Source organism: Salvelinus namaycush, chromosome 28, assembly GCF_016432855.1.
Source record: "Salvelinus namaycush isolate Seneca chromosome 28, SaNama_1.0, whole genome shotgun sequence".
Taxonomy (NCBI): Eukaryota; Metazoa; Chordata; class Actinopteri; order Salmoniformes; family Salmonidae; genus Salvelinus; species Salvelinus namaycush.
In genome coordinates this window covers 23362633-23384355 of record NC_052334.1, presented here as the reverse complement: position 1 = coordinate 23384355, position 21723 = coordinate 23362633, and the positions used below count along the sequence as shown (strand labels likewise).

The window sequence follows — 21723 nt, the reverse complement described above, 5'->3', positions numbered from 1 at the left end:
ATGGGGAGGGATTCTGAAAGGATTTGTGTGAGTGGTAGATCTGTGCCAGTACAGAGGGATATATATATATATATATATATATATATATATATAACGAGTGATATATGCTTCAGTAAGATTGGCTTTGTAGCATACATAGCAATGGTTATCAACTGTACCGCAAAAAAATAGAGCCTGTGGTGGCAGCTGCGGGGAAGTATTTGGGTGTACGAGATTTGACATCAGAAGAGTTACAGTTGAGTGGTGGTGTCCCATCCTTCCAGGCCCTTGGCCTGAGCTAGGATTAGATAGGTTTAAATATTGGAATAGGGTTAGATTACACAGTATTTGTAATTTTCCCCCTTTTCCCACTCAAGGTATAAGGGATTTATACCCCAGTCTAGTTGGTGGCGGTAATGCAACATTTATTGGATGCCAACCGCCGTTAAACCACGAAGAAGACTACTAAGAAGAGAAGAAGAGCGGGGTGGAAATTGATGGGTAGGCTGACTGTTTTGTCACGACCACGCGACACACCCATTTGTCACAAAGTGCAAACTATGCCTATCCTAGTTGGAGCGCACGCCCTCACTTCTTGTTGTGATTATTGTTTTCTAGCCTCAAATGTTAGCTAGCTATCGTTGCTCACTGGGAACGACACATTTAGACAGCATTTTTGTATCTAAACAAATTGCTATACTTACTGTCGAAAATTAATAAGACAGTCGCTTAATTTAAAGGATATCCTATCTCTCCATTCAAATGTACAATAGGTAAGTTAGCTAGCTAATGTTAGCTAGATTGCTAAATCTAATGTAGCTAGCAAATAATTTTTTTCACAAACGTTATTTCTGACATTCGCCTCAGTAGCTAGCTAGCCATCCCATATATATGAATGCAGCTAGCGTATGCTATGCTGCTAGCTTGTATTCATGTTTTCTTTGCAACCTTGCTGCGATAACGTTAGCTAGCCCTTACTGTTTACATGTTTTAGTCAAGGTCAGTTTATACAACATGTATTAGTGTAGCTATGCAATGTTATCGACCTGACTATGAACTTAGTCATCCGTGCGTGGGTGACTGACACACCCAGGCAGCCAGCTCTTTGACAGCAGTTGAAAACATACCTAGCAAATTTGTTTACAATTATACATTACTGATGTTAGGTAGGTTTTCGAGCGAGTTTGTATAAAAATAAATCTCCTGCAAGCAGCATTCCTTTTGTAGCAGACATATGACAAGCTGCCTCTTTGATCTTGTCCTATAGGATGACACAGAAGCTAACTGCAGCCCCAGAAAGATGACCTGCACCACCCTAGGGCATGGTCGGGATGGGGCCAGATGTGCCCTTGCTCAATGAATACAAGCAGGAGTTCTGGAAGCGCTTCCCTCAGATGGTGCTGGGGGGTCCGCGCTTGAAGTTGGGCTACTGCCTTATATCTATGTCAACCAGGCGGTCTTGTTCTTGACACCATGGCTGTTGGGTGGCATTGGCACACTGCTGTGCCAGCTGCAGGAGGAGCTCCACGCTGCCGTGCTGTCTGGTATGCTCATGCTGGGGGCAGCAGTGGGTGTCCAGGCCTTGGCACTGTATGCAGCCCGCAGGAATGGCACGGTGGAGAGGTTGGGAGTGCCTAACATTCTGGCTGACGAGGAGGTGGAGTTCACCAACTGTGTAGGCCCAGAGACGGTGAGGTTCATCGCCCCGGGGAAGAGGTTTGGGCTGAACGTGGTGCTCCACACCATGCTGGCGGGGGCCCTCTGTGGGCTGGGAACATGGTATGTGCTCCTGGGCAGGTTAACTGCACTCTACGGCAGTGTGGGTGTAGCCTTGGTAGTCTTTGTCCTGAGCTGGGTGACTGTACGCCCTTATCATCAACACGGCCACAGCGATGGCCACATTCCATGCACAGGACACCTATGAGATCATCCCACTCATCCGACCACTCTACATATTAACTTTCATAGCTGTGGACCTTGCTGATAGGTAAGAAATAACAAAATTGGTCTTAATGACTGTTTTGAAACGTATGGATATTTTGATAGGATTGCTTACATTTTGTGATTCTTTGCTGTTTTTTTTCTCCCAATGCTGGTGTCCAGATTTACAGATCCAGAGCTCCAGCTAACCAGTCAGGTTCTTCATGTGGTGTTCCTGGTCCTACCTCTGCTGTTGGCGCTGGGCATGCTGTCACCTCTGGACGCCCTCCTCCTTTGGGGCATGGAGCAGGCTCTGGTGTTCAGTTTGGGCGGCTCTCCCATGTCCAGTAACCTTAGGTTTATTTTGCTTGCTACATCAGTTATTTTTTTGTCAACATTTAGATGCTGTCTGATTATACTTAAGTCACTGATGTAGTTCCTTGAGCTCTTTACCATATGCCTGTGTGAGCTCCTATGATTCTGTGCTCTCTGTCCTTCCTAAAGGTTGCTGGGGATGTTCGCCATATCTGCATGTGTCACTGTTTGTACCTTCTTCATCCCGTCCACTGTGGGTGTGGTCGTCTTCTCCATGGCCATGGGGTTTCTGCTTAGTTTAGATCTCAGACAATTTGGGGCACATTGTAGAGGAGGGCCCAGGGTGACCCGCGGCGACAGTGGATGGCGTAGGGGGGCATCCTCTGCCACTCCCCGCTGGTTTGGCTGGCAGTTGTGCTGCAGGGAGATGCTGCTCTACCTGGGGCTGCTGCTGGGAGCCATGGCTGAGGCAGGCCTCTTACATCACTTCCTCAGTCCCTCTCAGCCCCAGAACCTCAAGCTGCTGTCAGCTACCTCCTCATCCTCTTCATTGTCTGCTGGGCTCTCGGAGAGATCCAGGGAGCCTATGTTTTTGGAGGAGTGTTCCTCAACCCACTGTACCCAAGAGGAATGGCCAATGTCCGGGTGTTCAAGCAGCGCAGAAGGGGTCTCTCCGTGGCTGGGGCCATCAGGAGGGTGCTGCTCAATCCGAGTGAGCTCACCTTGCAATATAGTATTGCTTTGTCATTACTGAAACATACTATTCATGCATCTTAATACATTATATTTAACATTGACTTTGTGTTTTACATTGCAGTGTCTCCCTTTGCAATGATTGCTTTGCTGATGCTGGATGGCTCTATTCAGCAACTCCACACAGCCTCTCTGTGTGGGATTCACCCGGGCCTTCAGAATGGTACACATGGATTATTTTATGTATAACGTAAGCATGTACTGTATATCAATCAACCAGAGTTTCTCTCTCCGGTGACCTCATGACAATTAATCCTCTGATTGTTATCAATATGATTTAAGTCATGTTGATTTGAGTAATGGGTCTCTGTTGTGCAGGTGTGGCAGAGCTTTGAGGATGCCCTGTTTCAGATGGTGGTGTCAGTGAGGCTGGCTGCAGGGGAAACCAGACTGCCTGGGTGGGACAGTATGGGCATAAGGGTCCAGCTCCTTCTGGTAACAACACATTTCAGCATTCATGACATAGGCATGATATTTTTCCGGAAAAATATTTAAAGTTGAACATTGCAATTGAAGTCCTGGTTAAATCTTCAGTATCTCCCAAAATCAGAAATGCACAAAGTTTGTCTGTCATTGGTCAACCCAGGTGGGCCTGCTGAGTGATAGGCTGCTCCATGTCCTGTCCAAGCTTAAGTTTGCCCTGGCCGTGCTGGTGACCTCCTGGACTGAGAAGAAACAGCGGCGTCAGTCGGCCGGGACCGGGACCCTGTGTCCTCTGCTGCTCTCTGTGGTGTTCCGGTCTGCCATGATCTCTGCTCCTCTGCTGCCCCTCTTCTCCCTGCCCATCTTCCTTTGGGCTTCCCTAGGCCTCAGCATAGTTGGGTTGGGCCCGGGGGCACCGCCTGCCTCTGTCCAGACTCCATTTACTACCAGCAGATGAGTGGGAGCCTGGCCTGTGCTCTGAGGAGTACCTTCACCAGGGGATCACTTGGTTTGTGGGTGTCATTCTTTAGTTATTTTCCCCTGTTTCTTATTTTCTTCCATTCATTGGTGAACAGTGTTTTCCACTAGCGCTGGCTGTCAGCTAAACAGCAGATTAGACTCATTTTCAGCCGGCTACTTTTTCCACTTGAATTAACTAGGCTACTTTAAAAAAAGTTAAGTCAGACGAGCCCTCTCCCGCTACAATAAACGATGTCTCTTCTAGCGATCTATTGATAGGACAGGTGCCTGTCAGTCACAAAGCAAGCGATGACAGGGAAACAATGCTGGTTTGACAGTCTGCTGTGGGCAGTGTGATTTTGTGTGCGCTGAGGTTCGGTTGGTTGTAGTCAAATTTATTTACACAGAGGAAGGGGAGAGCATGATGCTTTGAGTGAATTTCAGGGCTCTACGATGTGACCATTATACTTTCATATGCGCCTATAAGTAGATGCGTACGAACTGAAAAAGTAAGCTTAAATATGAGCATGTGCGAGTTGTGATTTATAGCAACAACAAAAAAATCCAGCCGTAGCTATTTTCAATGTCTTTATGCAATTGTGTTTCATAGCTGGTAGCTAATCACACAAAGAACCATAGAAATAAGAATTATTTATTTCTATACAAAGACCTATGTAGAGTCCCATATATCCCAACTTGTGCGCAACAACAGTGCCTTGGCCGTAGCAACTGTGCCTGGGGCGGTGTGCGCACTGAAATATATTTTTAGAAGCGCACAACCATAAAGTTGGTCGAATTTACCAAAAAGTCTACTGAAGTGTGACTTTGTCCTTGTGTTTCTTGGCTCTTGACATTGTTTTGTTCACACGCTAGGTTGTTCAATATTTGTTTGAGCTTGCTCAATTGGTACTAGCAAAGGTATGTCGGAGAATCTCATTCAGACATGTGAATCCCACCGTTACCACGGTAAAGGCCCGCCCCTTAGAGACAGGCTCAGAGACAGTTTATCTACAAACCATCAGACTGCTGAACACTTGAACTCGACTGACCACCTGCTCTGATTCTCTGCACCTTAGCACACAGACACATTTACAGTGCATTCAGAAAGTATTTAGAACCCTTCACTTTGTTACAGCCTTATTCTAAAATTAATTAAATACCCCATAATGACAAAGAAAAAACAGGTTAAGACATGTTTGTATAGGTAATGTAAATAAGGTATTTTTTTTATTTTTTAAAGTATTCATACCCTTTGCTATGACTCAATTGAGCTCAGGTGCATCCTGTTTCCATTGATCATCCTTGAGATGTTTTTACAACTTTATTGGAGTCCACCTGTGGTAAATTCAATTGATTGGACAGGATTTGGAAAGGCACACACCTGTCTATTTAAGGTCCCACAGATGACAGTACATGTCAGAGCAAAAACCAAGCCATAAGGTCAAAGAAATTGTCTGTAGAGCTCCGAGACAAGATTGTGTCAAGGCACAGATCTGGGGAAGGGTACCAAAAAATGTCTGTAGCATTGAAGGTCCCCAAGAACACAGTGGCCTCCATTTTTAAATGGAAGAAGTTTGGAACCACCAAGACGCTTCCTAGAGCTGGCTTCCTGGCCAACTGAGCAATCGGTGGAGTAGGGCCTTGGTCAGGGAGGTGACCAAGAACCCGATGGTTGCTCTGACAGAGCTCCAGAGTTCCTCTGTGGAGATGGGGGGAATCAACCAGAAGGACAACCATCTCTGCAGCACTCCACCAATCAGTTCTTTATGGTAGAGTGGCCAGACGGAAGCCACTGCTCAGTAAAAGGCACATTACAGCCCGCTTGGAGTTTGCCAAAAGGCACTTAAAAGGACTCTGACCATGAAACAAGATTCTCTGGTCTGATGAAACCAAGATTGAACTCTTTGGCCTGAATGCCAAGCGTCACGTCTGGAGGAAACCAGGCACCGCTCAACACCTGGGCAATCACATCCCTACGGTGATGCATGGTGGTGGCAGCATCATGCTGCGGGGATGTTTTTCAGCAGCAAGGACTGGGAGACTAGTCAGGATCAAGAGAAAGATGAACGGAGCAAGGCCAGAGATCCTTGATGAAAACCTGCTCCAGAGCACTCAGGACCTCCGACTGGGGCGAAGGTTCACCTTCCAACAGGACAACGACCCCAAGCATAAAGCCAAGACAACGCAGGCTTCAGGACAAGTGTCTGAATGTCCTTGAGTGGCCCAGCAAGAGCCTGGACTTGAACCCGATCTAAAATCTCTGGAGAGATCTGAAAATAGCTTTGCAGCAACATTCCCCATCCAACCTGACAGAGCTTGACAGGATCTGCAGAGAAGAATGGGAGAAACTCCCCGAATACAGGTGTGCCAAGCTTGTAGAGTCATACCCAAGTACTCAAGGCTGTAATCACTGCCAAAGGTGCTTCAACAAAGTACTGAGTAAAGGGTCTGAATACTTAAGTAAATGTGATGTTTTAAAAAATTATAAAATTTGCAAAAATATCTAAACCTGTTTTTGCTTTGTCATTATGCGGTATTGTGTGTAGATTGCTGAGAACCCCCCCAATTTAATCCATTTTAGAAGGCTGTAACGTAACAAATTTTGGAAAAAGTGAAGGGGTCTGAATACTTTCCAAATGCACTGTAGTTCAGCAAAAACTTCAAACCGGGGAGGCCTGGCTTGTTACTTTTTCTATTTGGCTTGCGACTCCAGGTACTGGGTGAAGTGAAAGTACTTTGATATAACTTTAATAATTTCTAGACATGACTTTCTAGCTTATGTACAATGTATGAAATGATAATGGCGTGGTAAACATTACATTTACACCGGCAGTAATGTTGTCAGACTTCCTTATTTACCCACACTTTACAGTATACATTACATACTGCATTAGGTGTTGGGCATATGTTTTCAGTTGAATCTTTAACCCCTATTGTTGGGAGAAGCCATTAATTTTCCAACCACAAGCAGTTAGAACAGAACACCATAGTGCACTCAAGGTGTTCCAGCTCCAGCTCCGTGTCCTCATGGTTGTTTTTTTACTCACTGTGTATGTTGACTCAATCGCAGTGACAGTGAACTTTTAGATTGGTCGAGCAGGGAATGTATGCAGATGAAAGAGCCGGGCGGGGGGAGCCTCTTATTGTTTCATATTAAGAGGAATGTTGTTGCGAGTTGCTCAGTAGAGCCGCCGGCAGTAATGTAAGCTTGCAGGATCCAGTTGTGATTCCCGAGAAGTGACCCGAACAAAATCGCTCTGATCTGTATTCATTACATCCAAATGTTTCAACACCATTAACCTCAATACTCTAAAGCCAGCCAGAGCTTCTTCCAAAAAATGTGTTCAGTGCTCTATTTGCTGTCAGGAGGGGGCAAGGAAAAAACTGAGCAAGTACAAGCTTAATTATTTATTGATTGACTACTCGAAACAGAAAAAAATTCTATAGTAATGTCATCACTCAATCTTATTGTTTTCTTGGCTAACTGAGGGTGCCTGAGCTGTGATGTTTAATTTAGGCTAAGCGCTTGTTGGGCATGCTATACCCAGTAGAAAGAGGAGAGTTTGTAGTGTAGTGTTCTTTTTTTCCCTTTGCCCCCTCTGTGACATTGGCGGCTGTGCATCAGTGAGCATTGAGCGGGAGCGGAGAACGCACAGCGTGTCATTTCCCATCGCGAGGCAGCGTCGGTGACTATTCCGAGACGCCGCTTTAGGATATGACATTATCCTTGAACACTAGTCAAACTTAAACGAAGGCAACCATCGCTCTGCCACTACAATTTCACTAAAAATGTCTGTCCGCTCTCCCCTCTGTCGACCAAAAATGAAATGCCCCCTCCTACAAATTCCCCAAGTCTACTCCCATGAGAGGAATGAATATTTAGAGACTAATGGAAAGCAGAGAAATAGAAGGAATTCACTATTTAGATCTGTGCAGTCAGCCAGTTTAAACTGTATCATGACCTTCCTCTACAACTGAAATGGTAAGTTAATCCGACAGCCAAGTTATCCACAGCCGAAAGACTCACTACTGATGCAAAATGAAAGGGTTCTGTGACCAGGGGGAACTTATCTATGTATATACTCCAAGCTTTCTCATCTTCAGCATCTCTTGACGGCATGTCCTATAATAATATTTTACCACTGGGATGACTGTGACCAAGTATAACACCACTCAAAGGCTGCGATGAGAATATGCTATGAATAGGGACATGAGGCGTAATGGAATAAGCCTTACCCGAAATCTTAGCTGTGGATAAGTGTATGAAGAAGCTGATAGGCCTACATTTGATTTCTTTCCTCCCCTCTGAAGGTTCTCTGGCTCCCACTTCCTGGGTCGCTTCCAGGACACCGCATGGTTTGGATCATGATCTTGGAGAGAGGATATGGCTACTGCACGGTCAACATCAAGGTACTGGTTCATTAATGGTTATGTGTTTGAATCGCTCATTTGTGGTGAACTCATTTGACCATTTTGTTTCAGGGTCTGGAGCTGCAGGAGACGTCGTGCCATACAGTGGAGGCTCGGAGGGTGGATGAGGTGTTTGAGGGGGCCTTTGAGCGCCCTAAACCAGGGATTAAACCTGCACTTGGGTAACGCCCTCACCCCTTGTGCTGCCCTGCCTGTCCACGTCTACTCTCATGCCTGAAATGTGCTTTCGGGTATCATTGACTCGCATGACCTGAGGAAGCTCCAGGATGACTTCCTGAAGGCCCTGGTGTGGCTGCTGCTGAGGAACTCTGTCCAGAGACATAAGACTTTTACTGGGGACACCGGGAAAGGGAAGTAGCCTCCCATCTTGGCCAGTCAACTGTCACCCAGCCTGCAGAGGCTGTCATGGTGGAGTCCGTCTCCTCTCTCAAGTTTAGACGGGACAGCTCCAGTTTGACCTTCTCCGGTGACTGGTCAGATGAGGATGACCTGTTTGGGGCTCAGCCAGCCAGGAGGACGGTGGTGCTGGTAAGTACGGTGGTCCAGCTGGGACACACAGTGCTCCACACCAGCCCCTCACTGCCAGGCTCTGTGGAGATGGACAGTAGGTTTGAAAACATGGCCCTCTCGTCCCTCCAGCCTCTGGGGCTCCCGGCTGTGGACAAGGGCAGGAACCCTGAAGTAACCCCCACAGAGTCCTCCGGCATCTTGGCCCATGCAAACTTCAGCTGCCCCCACACTGAGCTGTTCAGTCTGCCCCCTGGGTAGAGGACATCCCCCTTATCATCCCGGTTGCAGCAGCCCTATGCTTTTGTTCCCTGAGTGGTTTCGGTTCACTCTGGGGCAGTTGGCACTGTCCATTCAGGACAAGGCTTTGGAAGATGTGACCAAAGCCCTGAAGGAGGATGAGGAGCTGAGGGACCTGTCATGCCTCATCTCCCTGGGGGCAGAGTCTGCCTTTACCAGCCCCAGCTATGTCTACAGGGTCTACTGTGGGGACGTGCCTTGGACAGAGGGGCTGGAGTGGCTCTCTGAAAACAAATTACTTCACCAGCTTGCACTTAAGGCTTTCAGGTAAAGAGGGCAGGGGTGAAACATGGGTGTAGCTGCTACCCAACATAGGGAATCTAAAACGTATATACTGGATGTGTGTTACACATATTCAATATTGCTATCCAAACTAAGCTTGTCCCTGATCTATTTACCTGCAGGTACAGTTTCAAGCTGCTGTTTGATCAGGTGAGTCTGGGGCCAATAGAGAGTCTTGAGGAGCTGTTCAGCACACTGGAGGAGTATGAGAGGGACTGGTACATCGGCCTGGTGGCTGACAGAGGCTGGCAGGACTGTGTCCTACAGGAGAAACCCTTCCTCTTCTCACCGGGCCATGACCTCACCCTGGAAACCAAACTCACCACACTACACCTGTGTTTCTGTTACCTTACTAACTCACAGGGTTCTCACTAAAGTAACCCAACAAACAACTGATGAACTATTAACATTGCTTAAAAATTGTTTGTTTGTATAGAGTGTTTTGTGTAGTCTTATCTTTGGGGTGTGTATATTTTAAACTGAGCTAGTGGTCAGTACAGTAAGTGACCTCTACCTGCCTGTCTCCACAGGGCTGGTTCAGGTAGGCCGTCTGAATGAGGTGGTGGTGCGTGGCTAGTGGGCTAACCTGTCCTGGGACCTGCTCTACGCCACCAACGATGATGAGGAGCACTACAGCATCCAGGCCCACCCCATCATGCTGAGGAACCTCACTGTCCAGGCACCCGACCCCCTCTGGGGTACGCCATCTACTCCTCTGTCCCCCTGCACCTCCCCTGCTTCTAACCCCAACCCCTTGTTGGGATACGCCATCTTCACCGACTCCCCTATACCCACCCTGCCTCTGGTTTTCCTAACTTTATCACTGGGTAAGCCCAATGTTGTGGGCTGTAAATGTAACCCATCTAGAGGTCGGCAACAGGCGAGCCAAAACTGGCCCGCAATTCATTTTTGGCCCCAAAAGGTTTTGTAAAATACAAGATTAAATGTATTTGGGGGATTTTAGTTTGTGAAAAAAATACTAGAAATCACTAGAAATTCAACAAAAAGTGTTTCATTTAGGAAATCTGTTCCAGTGTTCCTACAAATAAAAACAGGTGCTCGTGTCTCAATGTATGAAATATTTTTTTGCTAAATTCAATCTCTTTTGGGCTTAGTTGTGGTCAAATGGCAGTTTATAATTATTTTGCGTCCCCTCGGCAAAAATCGTCCCGCAGCTGAATCTAGTCGCCTACCCCTGCACAAGGGTATCTTAGGAAAGTACCTGGAAGGCAGATTAAAACAAATGGTTTCATTCATGCAGGAGCGACATTACCAAAGGTGTGGTACTAGTTCAAACAACGGAATATCAGCTTTCTGGAGAGAAAAAAATATTTACATGGGATATAATTGTTCAGAATACATTTATCATTCTGGAAAAAACTATTGTATCATGTGTAAATAAAATTTAAATCAGATACAACCACCTTCCCCTCAAGAGGACAGCCAACACAGTGCCAATTTCATGATAAACTTATTTAGCAAATGTTTTCCCTCAAATACAGTTATGTAATGCTCCCAAAGGCAAAATGGGACAAAGATTTTGCTTTTTTTAAATTTATTATTCAGTGTTAAATTCAAGGATGTGCCTTTCGGTTGGTCTTCATTTTGCTATCATTTTGTTTACAGTTCTTGTTTTTAAGACTAACTAATGTTCTCTTGTACATACTGATGTGTGTAATTGTATATACACTTATAATAACGTTTTCAAAGAAACCTGATAGGCTATTGTTTACTGGAGATTGGTTAGTGCTATAGACATTCATCACAGATCTGTGGGGAGTGCATTAATTATACTCCACCTATCAGACAATCTAATCAATTTTAATGTTCCTCATTCTCTCCTCTTTTTTCCCCATCAACTGAGTCAGCCTGGACACATCCTAATTTCATAGGCTAGAGGAAAATCTTCAATGTTTCTATTTCCACCCTCATCCCTATTCTTCTGCTTTGTGGAGGGCTGTCCTAAAACATTTTCCAAATGAGACAATTGCTTCCAGGTTCAAGTTAACCCATTTCAAGGTGGAGCTCAAGCATTTGGAATGCCTTTCAGGAAGACTTGGGCTTTGTGAAGTAAGCAGAGTCTGCGTCCTGTAAAACAAAGCTTAATTTTAAAGTTATCTTTTTTCGACTGTAAAAACAAATCTGTAGCACATGCCAAACATAAACATTTTACATTCTGGGGAGACGCTCTGTCACTCAAGAAGTTAAGGCATCAGAACATGGACTTGTCAACAGGATGATGTGGGAATGGGTCATATCTCAGTTTAATGAAAGGTGACTGATTCTACTTTATCCATATGTCCTATGTTCTGAGGCCGATCTTGCTTCATTGTCTGTTTCAGGTGTCTAGATTTCAAATACTGTTCATTGACAGATGAAGAATCTGTAGAGAATCACGTAGTCCCGTGTAGCTCAGTTGGTAGAGCATGGCGCTTGCAACGCCAGGGTTGTGGGTTCGTTTCCCACGGGGGGCCAGTACAAAAAAAGTATGAATGTATGTACTTGTAAGTCGCTCTGGATAAGAGCGTCTGCTAAATGACTTAAATGTAATGTAAATGTAAGAATGAAAACCTGCAAACTCACTATCTAAGTTGCCTTTGCCTTTCCTCAGTCTGTATTTTTCTCCTTTGTATAATTTTTTAAATACACTGCTCAAAAAAATAAAGGGAACACTTAAACAACACAATGTAACTCCAAGTCAATCACACTTCTGTGAAATAAAACTGTCCACTTAGGAAGCAACACTGATTGACAATAAATTTCACATGCTGTTGTGCAAATGGAATAGACAAAAGGTGGAAATTATAGGCAATTAGCAAGACACCCCCAAAAAAGGAGTGATTCTGCAGGTGGTGACCACAGACCACTTCTCAGTTCCTATGCTTCCTGGCTGATGTTTTGGTCACTTTTGAATGCTGGCGGTGCTCTCACTCTAGTGGTAGCATGAGACGGAGTCTACAACCCACACAAGTGGCTCAGGTAGTGCAGTTCATCCAGGATGGCACATCAATGCGAGCTGTGGCAAAAAGGTTTGCTGTGTCTGTCAGCGTAGTGTCCAGAGCATGGAGGCACTACCAGGAGACAGGCCAGTACATCAGGAGACGTGGAGGAGGCCGTAGGAGGGCAACAACCCAGCAGCAGAACCGCTACCTCTGCCTTTGTGCAAGGAGGTGCACTGCCAGAGCCCTGCAAAATGACCTCCAGCAGGCCACAAATGTGCATGTGTCTGCTCCAACGGTCAGAAACAGACTCCATGAGGGTGGTATGAGGGCCCGACATCCACAGGTGGGGGTTGTGCTTACAGCCCAACACCGTGCAGGACGTTTGGCATTTGCCAGAGAACACCAAGATTGGCAAATTCGCCACTGGCGCCCTGTGCTCTTCACAGATGAAAGCAGGTTCACACTGAGCACATGAGCACATGTGACAGACGTGACAGAGTCTGGAGACGCCGTGGAGAACGTTCTGCTGCCTGCAACATCCTCCAGCATGACCGGTTTGGCGATGGGTCAGTCATGGTGTGGGGTGGCATTTCTTTGTGGGGCCGCACAGCCCTCCATGTGCTCGCCAGAGGTAGCCTGACTGCCATTAGGTACCGAGATGAGATCCTCAGACCCCTTGTGAGACCATATGCTGACACATGCACATTTGTGGCCTGCTGGAGGTCATTTTGCAGGGCTCTGGCAGTGCACCTCCTTGCACAAAGGCGGAGGTAGCGGTTCTGCTGCTGGGTTGTTGCCCTCCTACGGCCTCCTCCACGTCTCCTGATGTACTGGCCTGTCTCCTGGTAGTGCTTCCATGCTCTGGACACTACGCTGACAGACACAGCAAACCTTTTTGCCACAGCTCGCATTGATGTGCCATCCTGGATGAACTGCACTACCTGAGCCACTTGTGTGGGTTGTAGACTCCGTCTCATGCTACCACTAGAGTGAGAGCACCGCCAGCATTCAAAAGTGACCAAAACATCAGCCAGGAAGCATAGGAACTGAGAAGTGGTCTGTGGTCACCACCTGCAGAATCACTCCTTTTTTGGGGGTGTCTTGCTAATTGCCTATAATTTCCACCTTTTGTCTATTCCATTTGCACAACAGCATGTGAAATTTATTGTCAATCAGTGTTGCTTCCTAAGTGGACAGTTTGATTTCACAGAAGTGTGATTGACTTGGAGTTACATTGTGTTGTTTAAGTGTTCCCTTTATTTTTTTGAGCAGTGTATATTGACCAAACCTTGAGCATTCCTACACACAACTAAACCACAGTGGTTGGGCGACATTGTCCATCCAAATCCTGACACAAAAATGTCTGGTCAGTCAGAAAATGACCTTTCTGCGTGGCCCTCAGCTGTCCAGCAGAGGCCACCAGACGTAGAAGTCAGTCACTGCCACTGGGAAGCAGTCATGCCCACTGCTATACCCTGGCCAGTGTGGCCGCCCCCTTCTCTTTATCAGGCTGAAGCAAGGTCAGTAACAGCTGAGCCCCCTAGCTGTTAAGAGACAGCTCTAAATAGAGTCTGCTTTACTGAAGTATTTGACTGTTCACACGGTTAGTGTCCCCTTATTCCTGGCCTGGCAAGGTTAACCTTAGAGAATGTGAAAGCAAGACCATGCATAAACGATGCCTAGTGCAGGGATGGGCAATTCCAATCCTCTAGGGTCTGATTGGTGTCACTTTTGCCCCATCCCCATCTAACACACCTGACTCCAATAATCAAATAATCATGATCTTCAGTTTAGAAGGAAATTAGTTTAATCAGCTGTGGGATGGGAGGGAAAGTGTGACACCACTCCAGCCCAGAGAACTGGAGTTGCCCATCCCTGGCCTAGTGCGTTTCACCCACCTCGTCCTTGTGTACACCCAACAGTAAACATTTTTGTTGTAGCCCCAGACAAACTCACCTGATTCAACTCGTTGAGGACTTGATGATTAGTTGACAAGTTGAATCAGGTGTGCTTGTCCGGGGCTACAACAAATGTGTACTGTTGGGGGTACTGGAGGAGACTGGAGTTGGGAAACACTGGTCTATGGAATACACTGAGCTCTGATCATTCTATAGGCAAAACTGTAACAATATATAGTATGCAGCTCAGAAAACACATTCTTAAGCAAAATCATGTTGCGAGACCTACAGAAAACCAATACTAACCAGGCCAGCCTTGAAGTTCTGCACCCTCTTCCTGCCCAGCACATCAGTGATGAACCAGGCCCAGGTGGGAGCATACTGCCACACATAGTAGAACAGCAGAAAGGGCTGCTGGGCAATCCACATCTCCTTGGTGCCATTGGCTATACCCACCAGGATGAGACGCACACAACGACTAGTGACCATCTTGTGTTGCTGGTCCCCAGCAGTGGGAATGGCCTTAGATATGGAAGGGATAAGACAGGAAATTAATGTCAACACTCATACAAAAATGTTCAATTCAACAGAAGTTAAATCATACTTTAATGACAACTATTTGAAAGACCAATGGCTTTCCCATGAATGCGTTTGTGACATCTTGACAATAACAAAATGTGATGCAATTGCAACATGTCCAATGTCGATGTAAAATTAAGCATGAATTCAGCAATAATGTGAATTAAAATTATCACAAATTAGAAGCAAAACCAACCTTTCCCACTTCTTCTGTGAAAGCATTCTGGACTATCTGTGACTGTACAGGCCCTGGACATACTGTGCTGATGAGTATCCTTGGGTATTCAGTCAGCTCTGTTCGAAGAGAATTGAAGAAGCCCTGTGGAAAAAGTAGATTGTCATCTCAAGATCTTAATCAATTTATCTATCTAGATGTTGTACAACTACAAACGGGCAGAGGGTGGCCCATGATTGATCTAACCTGAAGAGCGTGTTTACTGGCAGAGTATCCGGTTGCCAGAGGTGCCCCAGCCAGGCCGACCACACTGCTTACAGTAACTACACTGCCCGACCCTCGCTGCGTCATGTGGGGCAACACCTGCTTGGTAAGTGACACTGTGCCCAGGAAGTTGAGCTCCATCAGCGCCTGGTACACATCCACACTGGTCTCCAGGCACAGAGAACGCTGGCTGCGGCCACCATTGTTAACCAGGATGTCAATCTAAATGGGCATAGTGCAGAGAGAGACCGGAACAAAGCAAGCCATGTATCACCAATTATCTTATTCTTCAAAGGAATTCATTGAATTCATGATACACTGGTAACAAAATCAAGACTTGGTTGTGAACATTTCTGCCAAAGGTATAATCAAAACACAGATTACAAGTGGAAACAACCTCATGTCTCAGAATAAGAGAACACGTCTAATAAGACGGCGCTAATACTGGACTTAGCCTTGAATTTTCATGTTGAGCATGTGCATAATTTGCCTTTGGGAGCTGGTTGGTAGTAAGCTAGTCTGATTAATCAGACTGTAATACACAATGAATTGGTATATACAGCAAGAAACATGTGTGTACAAAATCGTTGACAGTAAATGTTCTTTACAAACCAGAATATTGAATAAAATGACATGTGAACTTACTCTACTGGTTGTCTGTGCGGTTTGTACTTCAGCTGCACAAAATATCCACAGGAAAGTATTGGATAAGTGACTTTTTAGACAGCCGGTAGGTATATAGTTCGGTACAATTAAAATTGTATATTCTGAATCAGGGGAGGATGGAGAACAATCCACACCTCAGTAAAGAATATACCTACCGGCTCTCTAAAAAGTTGGGTAAACAATACTTTGCTGTGGACATTTTGTCTCAGAGACAACCGGTAGAGTAAGTTCAAATGTAATTTTATTTAACATTCTGGCTTGCAAGGAACATTTACAAAATTTTACACACAAATGTTTACGGCTGTATATACCAATTATTTGTGTATTACAGCCTGAATAATATGTATTGTCTTATAAATAAGGCCAGTCTGGTTAGACTTAAGTAAATGCGAAGAAAGTATGTCCTACATCAGTGGTTCCCAAACTGAGGGGGTCGGCAGGGGGTCAAGCCACGGTGGGAACCACACATGTAGAGATCTTCCGTTCACCTACTCTGCATCTCAAAGACATGGCGGTTGGAACCAAAAATCGCAAATTTGGACTCATCAGACCAAAGGACAGATTTCCACCGGTCTAATGTCCATTGCTTGTGTTTCTTGGCCCAAGCAAGTCTCTTCTTATTATTGGTGTCCTTTAGTAGTGGTTTCTTTGCAGCAATTCGACCATGAAGGCCTGATTCACGCAGTCTTCTCTGAACAGTTGATGTTGAGATGGGTCTGTTACTTGAACTGTGTTAAGCATTTATTTAGACTGCAATTTCTGAGGCTGGTAACTCTAATGAACATATCCTCTGTGTCTCTTCCTTTCCTGTTGGCGGTCTTCATGAGAGCCAGTTTCATCATAGCGCTTGGTGGTTTTTGCGACTGCACTTGAAGAAACTTTCAAAGTTCTTGAGATTTTCCGGATTGACTGACCTTCATGTCTTAAAGTAATGATGGACTGTCGTTTCTCTTTGCTTGTTTGAGCTGTTCTTGCCAAAATATGGACTTGGGCTATCTTCTGTATACCACCCCAACCTTGTCACAACACAACTGATTGGCTCAAACGCAGTAAGAAGGGATGAAATTAGAGTGTCTAGTTTGAGAAACAGACACCTCACAAGTCTTCAACTGGCAGCTTCATTAAATAGGACCCACAAAACACCAGTCTCAACGTCAACAGTGGAGGCGACTCCGGGATGCTGGCCTTCTAAGCAGAGTTGCAAAGAAAAATCCATCTCAGACTGGCCAATAAAAAGAAAAGCTGGACAGAAGAACTCTGACTAGAAGGCCAGCATCACGGAGTCGCCTCTTCACTGTTGACGTTGAGACTGGTGTTTTGCGGGTACTATTTAATAAAGCTGCCAGTTGAGGACTTGTGAGGCGTCTGTTTCTCAAACTAGACAGTCTAATGTACTTGTCCTCTTGCTCAGTTGTGCACTGGGGCCTACCACTCTTTCTATTCTGGTTAGAGCCAGTTTGCTCTGTTCTGTGAAGGGAGTATTTCACAGCGTTGTGTGAGATCTTCAGTTTCTTGGCAATTTCTCACATGGAATAGCCTTCATTTCTCAGAACAAGAATAGACTGACGAGTTTCAGAAGAAAGTTATTTGTTTCTGGCCATTTTGAGCCTGTAATCGAACCCACAAATGCTGATGATCCAGAAACTAAACTAGTCTAAAGAAGGCCAGTTTTATTGCTTCTTTAATCAGTACAACAGTTTTCAGCTGTGCTAACATAATTGCAAACGGGTTTTCTAATGATCAATTAGCCTTTTAAAATTATAAACTTGGATTATTGGATAAATTTGATGTTATTTTAATGGACCAAAAAATTGCTTTTCTTTCAAAAACAATGACATTTCGAAGTGACCCCAACCGTTTGAACGGTAGTGTGTGTGTGTGTGTGTGTATATATATATATATACACACACACACACTGCTCAAAAACATAAAGGGAACACTAAAATAACACATCCTAGATCTGAATGAATGAAATATTCTTATTAAATACTTTTTTCTTTACATAGTTGAATGTGCTGACAACAAAAATCACACAAAAATGATCAATGGAAATCAAATTTATCAACCCATGGAGGTCTGGATTTGGAGTCACACTCAAAATTAAAGTGGAAAACCACACTACAGGCTGATCCAACTTTGATGTAATGTCCTTAAAACAAGTCAAAATGAGGCTCAGTAGTGTGTGTGGCCTCCACGTGCCTGTATGACCTCCCTACAACGCCTGGGCATGCTCCTGATGAGGTGGCGGATGGTCTCCTGAGGGATCTCCTCCCAGACCTGGACTAAAGCATCCGCCAACTCCTGGACAGTCTGTGGTGCAACGTGGCGTTGGTGGATGGAGCGAGACATGATGTCCCAGATGTGCTCAATTGGATTCAGGTCTGGGGAACGGGCGGGCCAGTCCATAGCATCAATGCCTTCCTCTTGCAGGAACTGCTGACACACTCCAGCCACATGAGGTCTAGCATTGTCTTGCATTAGGAGGAACCCAGGGCCAACCGCACCAGCATATGGTCTCACAAGGGGTCTGAGGATCTCATCTCGGTACCTAATGGCAGTCAGGCTACCGCTGGCGAGCCCATGGAGGGCTGTGCGGCCCCCCAAAGAAATGCCACCCCACACCATGACTGACCCACCGCCAAACCGGTCATGCTGGAGGATGTTGCAGGCAGCAGAACGTTCTCCATGGCGTCTCCAGACTCTGTCACGTCTGTCACATGTGCTCAGTGTGAACCTGCTTTCATCTGTGAAGAGCACAGGGCGCCAGTGGCGAATTTGCCAATCTTGGTGTTCTCTGGCAAATGCCAAACGTCCTGCACGGTGTTGGGCTGTAAGCACAACCCCCACCTGTGGACGTCGGGCCCTCATACCACCCTCATGGAGTCTGTTTCTGACCGTTTGAGCAGACACATGCACATTTGTGGCCTGCTGGAGGTCATTTTGCAGGGCTCTGGCAGTGCTCCTCCTGCTCCTCCTTGCACAAAGGCGGAGGTAGCGGTCCTGCTGCTGGGTTGTTGCCCTCCTACGGCCTCCTCCACGTCTCCTGATGTACTGGCCTGTCTCCTGGTAGCGCCTCCATGCTCTGGACACTACGCTGACAGACACAGCAAACCTTCTTGCCACAGCTCGCATTGATGTGCCATCCTGGATGAGCTGCACTACCTGAGCCACTTGTGTTGGTTGTAGACTCCGTCTCATGCTACCACTAGAGTGAAAGCACCGCCAGCATTCAAAAGTGACCAAAACATCAGCCAGGAAGCATAGGAACTGAGAAGTGGTCTGTGGTCACCACCTGCAGAACCACTCCTTTATTGGGGGTGTCTTGCTAATTGCCTATAATTTCCACCTTTTGTCTATTCCATTTGCACAACAGCATGTGAAATTTATTGTCAATCAGTGTTGCTTCCTAAGTGGACAGTTTGATTTCACAGAAGTGTGATTGACTTGGAGTTACATTGTGTTGTTTAAGTGTTCCCTTTATTTTTTTGAGCAGTGTATATATACACACACATATACACACACGAAACAATTTCAAGGAACGCAGTCCAGCTTCAAACTGAACGCACAAGGTGCAATTTCAAAATTGGGTAGTGAATCATCAGTTCCTCTTGTCATGTTAGTCATTGCATACCTTGCATACACCACCACCCCCCCCCTCCCAAATGTTTGGGAACCCCTGTCCGTCATGACTAATGCCTGGTTACTTCTTCAACCTTTATTGAGTGGTTAATCAATTGGAAATGGTCAAACACTGAGTTAAATTGAACTAACTTAAAATCCCGACAAAATAAAGAGCGATAAGGGAGAGTTATTACAAATTATCAAGTGTAGTGGTCTTACATTGCCAAAGTGCTGGATAGCAGTTTTCATTTTTGCCTCATGGGACGCTCTCTCCAGCAAATCAAGTGGAAGAACAAGAATATCCTTATCTTTCAAGTTGGAGCACTCTTGGGAATGAAAAATGTTGTTAACTGGTCTGCAAATGAAAGGGCTAGGTGTATAAAATCACACTTACTACTGTGACTGCATTGAAGCAGTAAGCTATGTAATTTATAATGCTTAACAGTAAAGAGAATTAACCTAATTGTGTGCGAGAGAATACGGTTTTCATTAGACGAGAGAACTATCATCCTCACCCAAACAGTGAAGTTTCACCCTATCCAACTGATCCACACGGCGGGCAGATAGAATCAGACGAGACCCACATCGAGCTAGTTGGTAAGCCAGCTCCTCCCCTATGCCACTGGAGGCTCCTGTGACCCACACCACCAGTCCTTTCAACTTGGTCTCTAGAAAACAAGCAGCAGATTGTGTTACTTTTCACAGCAAATACTGAGTAACAGTACTACAACGTTGTTTGAGGAGGGTGGTTAACAGTCATATTGTGCCATACAGTTGTAGCGGTCATATTCACCGTCACCTGGTTTCTCCAACCATTATAGAACAGGTCCTTCCACGTTGTTGTAATTTTCCCCTATTGGCCCTGGAGGGCAAGCAACCAATGTAATACAAAGACATTTTGTTTATATGACAAATTCTGTAGCCGGACCTCTCTGGATCTCCAGATGTTCCATATCATTGCAACATTGTGTGGCCATTGCTGTTCAAATCTGAATGAGATCCTGAGAGGTCAAAGTCTGCTTGGTGCTCAGACTACAGAACGTGTCATCAAAACAACCTGTGTGTTACATTAGATGGATTCTTCAACATGGATCTGCACTGAAACAATGTAGATATACAAGTGAGAGCAACGTGTAACAGTCTGTATTGAAAGATTGACTCCTCGTACATTGCCACATTGTGGCGACTGCCTTGAGTTATTGGTCAATACAAGTTAATTAAGGGACAGGTGTGTTACCTGGCTTGCTCCCAAACAAGGTTGCCCATAGTAAGGTCAAGTCAGCGTCCGCAAATATGAAGCACACAAACTGTACAAGCAAGTAAAGTGCAATTCCTGTGAGCAACGTCACGCCCAAATCCATAGTCTTCTGGCTTGTGTGAAAATGTTATCAAAGTCGCAGTACAAGAACAACAGTTATCTGCTCTCCAGCGTTAGAAAAAAAAACGCTGTAATAAAAACGTAAATAACCCGGAAGCGACTATTAATAGAAACGAAAACACTTCCGGTTACAGTTTACTCTATTAGAAGATATTAAAGACATTTAGAATTTAGAAATATATGTCAGGATAAATAGACAATGTTCATGCTGATATTTGGCGCACTGTGCCGCTTTAATAGAGACAGAGAGTGATAAAGGATCATGTGACTGAAAGAAATGTATTAGTGAGAAAAATAAGATTGGCCACAGCTATTTCCATACGAAATGTATTTTTGTTTCTGTTAATTCTGTGTTTGCCTTTACAATGTTTAATCCATTTATGGGTTTTTGTTTTGATATGACATACACATCAACCACTGCTAGAGGATATCTTTTTTTGAAAAAAAAATTAATTATTTTTTATTAACAACAAATCAATACATAAGGGAACACAAGTATATATAGATTATATATAATGGACAATCTAGCTAGGGGGTACAAATATCACATTACAATTACACAAGGACCTTAAGGGACATACATACACTTACAATTCTAACAGCTTGTTAGTTAGTAGAGTATTTAATAGTCTTAAAATACAGTAAAATGTATTTTTGTAGGGTAAGAAAATGTGTTTTTTTGTTAGTAAATTTACATTTGTGTATATGAAATTTGGCCAAAAGAATAATGAAATTAATTACATAAAAATGTTTCAGCTTATTTTTATCATATGTAAAGAATCCAAGCAGTACATCTCTCCACAATAGTGTAAAATCTTCATAAATGTGTTC

General features: G+C 44.9%; 2 protein-coding genes across 3 annotated transcripts; one reads left to right on the top strand and one right to left on the bottom strand.

The window, feature by feature from the left end:
- The first annotated feature begins 532 nt into the window (after positions 1-532).
- pcnx4 (pecanex 4) lies at positions 533-12050 on the top strand. Its single transcript, XM_038967940.1, is given in 21 exon segments — positions 533-752; positions 1247-1410; positions 1413-1839; positions 1841-1966; positions 2083-2256; positions 2404-2740; positions 2743-2926; positions 3032-3101; positions 3103-3130; positions 3286-3402; positions 3554-3758; positions 3761-3902; positions 8161-8197; positions 8200-8259; positions 8332-8423; positions 8425-8621; positions 8624-9090; positions 9092-9354; positions 9492-9679; positions 9864-10052; positions 10055-12050. Coding segments are annotated over 20 exon segments (3462 nt in total). The 5' UTR covers positions 533-752; positions 1247-1310; the 3' UTR covers positions 10114-12050.
- Positions 10451-20991, bottom strand: dhrs7 (dehydrogenase/reductase (SDR family) member 7). Of its 2 annotated transcripts, none has more exons than XM_038967939.1 (7): positions 20752-20991; positions 20030-20182; positions 19734-19840; positions 15210-15449; positions 14985-15107; positions 14516-14731; positions 10451-10591 (listed from the first exon to the last, which is right to left on the bottom strand). In XM_038967939.1, the coding sequence occupies exons 1-7, from the start codon at positions 20873-20875 to the stop codon at positions 10580-10582; spliced, it is 975 nt and encodes a 324-aa protein (XP_038823867.1). In that variant the 5' UTR covers positions 20876-20991; the 3' UTR covers positions 10451-10579. The 2 variants fall into 2 exon arrangements, with proteins under 2 accessions (XP_038823867.1, XP_038823866.1); XM_038967938.1 differs by lacking the exon at positions 10451-10591 and adding an exon at positions 10908-11457 and having other exon boundaries at positions 20752-20989.
- Positions 20992-21723: the final 732 nt, after the last annotated feature.